Here is a 4,146-nt window from a genome sequence, read left to right as displayed (position 1 = left end):
AACATGTTTCAAAATCAAATAATTATTCAAAATACTAACACATGTTCTCTTCCAACAGGAACATTTAGTCAATCATAACACAATGACATAAAAAACACTATCATCAGCTGAAATTACAGAAACTGCATTATTTTATGTATCAGGTCTTCCCTTATACAATAGACAGTATATTGTATTGATCATAGATTGTGTTTTGCACTGCAGTTTCTTTTGATGCCTCTCTACATTTTTGTTTTGTTGGGTTTCGTAAATGCATGCAATTTGTTTCTTTTGCTGCAGAAATTCAATACAAAAAATGAATGACCATCTTAGAGTAGCTTTATAGAATGTACAGTTTATGAAAAAAAAAGACAGAGACAGAATTGCTGCAGTAAAGACTTTATTTGTAAAAGGACATTGCTGCAAGATATACAAACAGAAAAAGGTCTTCTGCATTTGGCCACATGTTCTCATCCTCTACCTTGCCCCACTCCTCTCCCTTGTCCTTGCCCCACTCCTCTCCCTTGTCCTTGCCCCACTCCTCTCCCTTGTCCTTGCCCCACTCCTCTCCCTTGTCCTTGTCCTTGTCCCACTCCTCTCCCTTGTCCTTGTCCTTGCCCCACTCCTCTCCCTTGTCCTTGTCCTTGTCCCACTCCTCTCCCTTGTCCTTGTCCCACTCCTCTCCCTTGTCCTTGTTCTTGTCCCACTCCTCTCCCTTGTCCTTGTCCTTGTCCCACTCCTCTCCCTTGTCCTGGTACTCGTCTTCCTCTCCGTCGTGCAGGCATTTTTTTCTTTCTTTCTTTCTTTCTTTCTTTCTTTCTTTCTTTGTGTTGCTCCATATTGTTCCTTTTCCACACAATATCAGCCCAAAGAGTACTCTTTTAGAACATATGATCATGCGATTGAAGGTACCTCAACACCTGAGTGTGCTTCCTAGATGGGAATCAGCTGTGATTTATATATTTGCATAACTTCAATAAGCTGTTTCTCATTAGCAATGGAATAAGATACAGGGAATATATTTGTGTTTCAATTCACAATATACACAGCTGTTTACCTTGACTTTAGCCTGTAAGGTTAGGTTTAGAACATGGTGTTATCTGTTCTGACATACAGTGTGAAAGCATTTGTAAATTTGACTGTAAAATTACATTGTTTTGGTCTTGGTTGAGCTTGTGTGTAAAAGAAGTTCAAGCATTTTAAATTTGTGTTAACTGTATGCATTTTGTGTCAAAGCAACAAGAAATGTGTTAAATGTATAGCCTACAAAGATGGATGTTGTGCTAGCCGTGTTAAGAGTTTAGGAAACTTGTTAAATGTATTGAAAAAACTGTCATAGCAATTGTTAAAAACTGTATTTTCAAGGTTTATTTACAAAATATCCATGAAACACAAGAGCATTCTGACCAAAAAAACCCAGCAAAAAGCCCAAATAAAAAGGGGGGGAACTAAAAATGGCACAAAATTTATGTATCTAATCCCTGCGATCTTCAGGGTTAGGCCACATGTTTTCGTCAACATCACATCTGATATCATCTAAGGCGATGCACCTGGGATAAAACCGCTTGGTATGTCGGATCCACCCTTGGCAATCTTGAACTGTGATATCCCTGCATCCAGCATCCATGGCTTCAAGTAGGGACATCTGGTCATGTGGCTGATGGTCATAAACCACCTCCATGCAGAAAAGAACTCCTCTATGGGGTTGAGGAAAGGTGAATAGGGTGGAAGGAAGAGACTCACCAGTACTGGGTGGACTTCAAACCATGCTGTTATTGCTTGTGAATGATGGAAAGCAACATTGTCCCAGGTAATTACAAAGGTCCTCATGTTTTCACCCTCCTGACCCTGCTCTGGTACCAGGCGCTGGTGGAGATCATTAAGAAACGCAAGGAGGCGCTCAGTATTATAAGGTCCAACCTGGCATCTGTGAAGGAGTAATCCTGTATTTGCCATTGCTGCACACATAGTAATGTTTGCCCCTCTCTGTCCTGGCACATCAACTGTGGCCCTTTTTCCAATTATATTTCGTCCACGTCGACGCCTTTTGGACAGATTGAATCCTGGCTCATCGATGTAAATGAATTCATGAGGGGCCTGGTTGGCTTCCAATTCCATAACTCTCTGAAACAAAGTTTAAGTCATGTCATTACTGTGTCTACCATACTGTACTGTAACCTATTACTGTGTAGGTAACCTACTTGCAAAGTGCAAAGGTTATATAACTGGACATTGAATTGAATATACACTATACCTGGACATATTGTCGTCGTAGCTCCTTGACTCTCTCACTGTTCCTTTCAAAGGGAACAGTGTAGAGCTGCTTCATCCGCACTCGGTGTTTGGACAATGTCCGCGTAATGGTTGTGAGGCTGATGCTTTCTATATTGGCAAATATCTCATGGTCCTCCACAATTCTAGTTTTGATTTCATGCAGTTTAATTGCATTATTTGCAACAACCATTTCTACAATGGCAAGCTCTTGATCATTATTGAGGAGCTTTCCTCTTCCCCCAGAGGGTGGAAGACGTTGCATTCTGTAGAGAAAAATAAAAATATCAACATATGCATTACTGTATGACCTTATTGACATGTCAAATGAGAATAGAAACAAACCATGTAAAATGCAATACTTACCTGTTGGTTTGTTGAAAGATGCGAATAATGGAGGCAACCGTTGACCGACTCAAATTGGGTTGGACTCTTTCACCAGCCTCTCTTAGTGAGAGACCGTGGTTGATTACATGGTCAATGATAGTGGCACGAATTTCATCACTGACTACTGTTCTTGCAGCCCTTGGAATGCCACCACCACGCATTCTTACACCTCTACCTTGCCCTCTCCTTGGGCCTGCACCTGCACCTCTCACTGCTCCTCTCACTGCTCCTCTCACTGCACCTCTTACTGCTCCTCTCACTGCACCTCCACCTCTCACTGCACCTCTTACTGCTCCTCTCACTGCCCCTCCACCTCTCACTGCACCTCTTACTGCTCCTCTCACTGCACCTCTTACTGCTCCTCTCACTGCACCTCTTACTGCTCCTCTCACTGCACCTCTTACTGCTCCTCTCACTGCACCTCCACCTCTCACTGCACCTCCTTCTGCATCTCTCACTGGACCTGGTCTTCTCCCTGGGCCCCTTGCTCTTCCTCTTCCTCGTCCAGACATTACAATGTTTGTCTTTTTCTGTTACTGTTTCCAAAAACATCACTCCTTAAAGTCCTCCTTTTATAGTAATAGAAAAAATAAGCCCCTGCCACTGAGTCTAAGCCAGACTGGAATCAGCTGTGGTTGGCCCAATTCACCAAACATAAATCAGCTGTGTCAATTATTCAATTGTTTGTTTATTATCAGCTGAGATATATTTTTGATATATTTTGTTTTTGAACTGATATCATTTCAGAAGCAGAGGTTTTTATACTGTATTTAAGGTTTGGAATATTGTTTTTGCTATTGTGGGATGTTGTGTGTTAACATTTGTAAATACTACAAAAACAATCCATAATTTTGTTGGGAGGTATAGCTTGTCTGTTAAGAAAATGTAAGCATTGTGGAAATGTGTTCACTGACTGCATATTGTGTGAAAACGACATTAAATGTGTGAATGGTATGGCCACAAAAGACCGATGCTGTGTTAATTGTGTTTAGAGTTTTGAAAATGTGACTACTGTTTGGACAAACGCTTGTTAGCGACTGAAAAAAACTGTAATACTGTAGTTATTGTACCTTAATAAATGTTTTAAATATATTTATATAAAAAACATACCTCATCGTTCTCTGGGAGTGCATTATGTAGCTGTCCCATCTACCAGAATTGATTCGGAGTCAGGTTTCCTTCTGTTCGCATCGAATGGTTGTTCCATCTATTACATTTATAGAATCAGTCTGTGTTATGAAGAACTTTAAATTAATTTTCACAACAGACTGTGTTAAACTGTCAAAATATCAAATTAACATTACAGTATCATCTAATACATGGATCGTCTAATACATAGAATTTGAATTGTCAATCTTCAACCCTTTGTAGTGTCTGACGCCGAAGGGATCGGAATGATCTGTCTTTGCGCACTTGCCCCTTATTTATGTATACTAATATTTACAGATGGACGATGACTTGATTGAAATGTTACATAAGTTCTCATAAATACAAAATGTCATATTAGTC

General features: G+C 40.3%; 1 protein-coding gene across 1 annotated transcript; it reads right to left on the bottom strand.

The window, feature by feature from the left end:
• Window positions 1-1,375: 1,375 nt before the first annotated feature.
• LOC117594748 lies at window positions 1,376-2,885 on the bottom strand. Its single transcript, XM_034293455.1, has 3 exons — window positions 2,617-2,885; window positions 2,234-2,516; window positions 1,376-2,103 (listed from the first exon to the last, which is right to left on the bottom strand). The coding sequence occupies exons 1-3, from the start codon at window positions 2,796-2,798 to the stop codon at window positions 1,516-1,518; spliced, it is 1,053 nt and encodes a 350-aa protein (XP_034149346.1). The 5' UTR covers window positions 2,799-2,885; the 3' UTR covers window positions 1,376-1,515.
• Between the last annotated feature and the right edge of the window lie 1,261 nt (window positions 2,886-4,146).

Source organism: Esox lucius, chromosome 7 (assembly GCF_011004845.1).
Source record: "Esox lucius isolate fEsoLuc1 chromosome 7, fEsoLuc1.pri, whole genome shotgun sequence".
NCBI lineage: Eukaryota > Metazoa > Chordata > Actinopteri > Esociformes > Esocidae > Esox > Esox lucius.
Note: the sequence above shows the minus strand (reverse complement) of the source record. Positions and strands in the feature narration are given on the sequence as shown.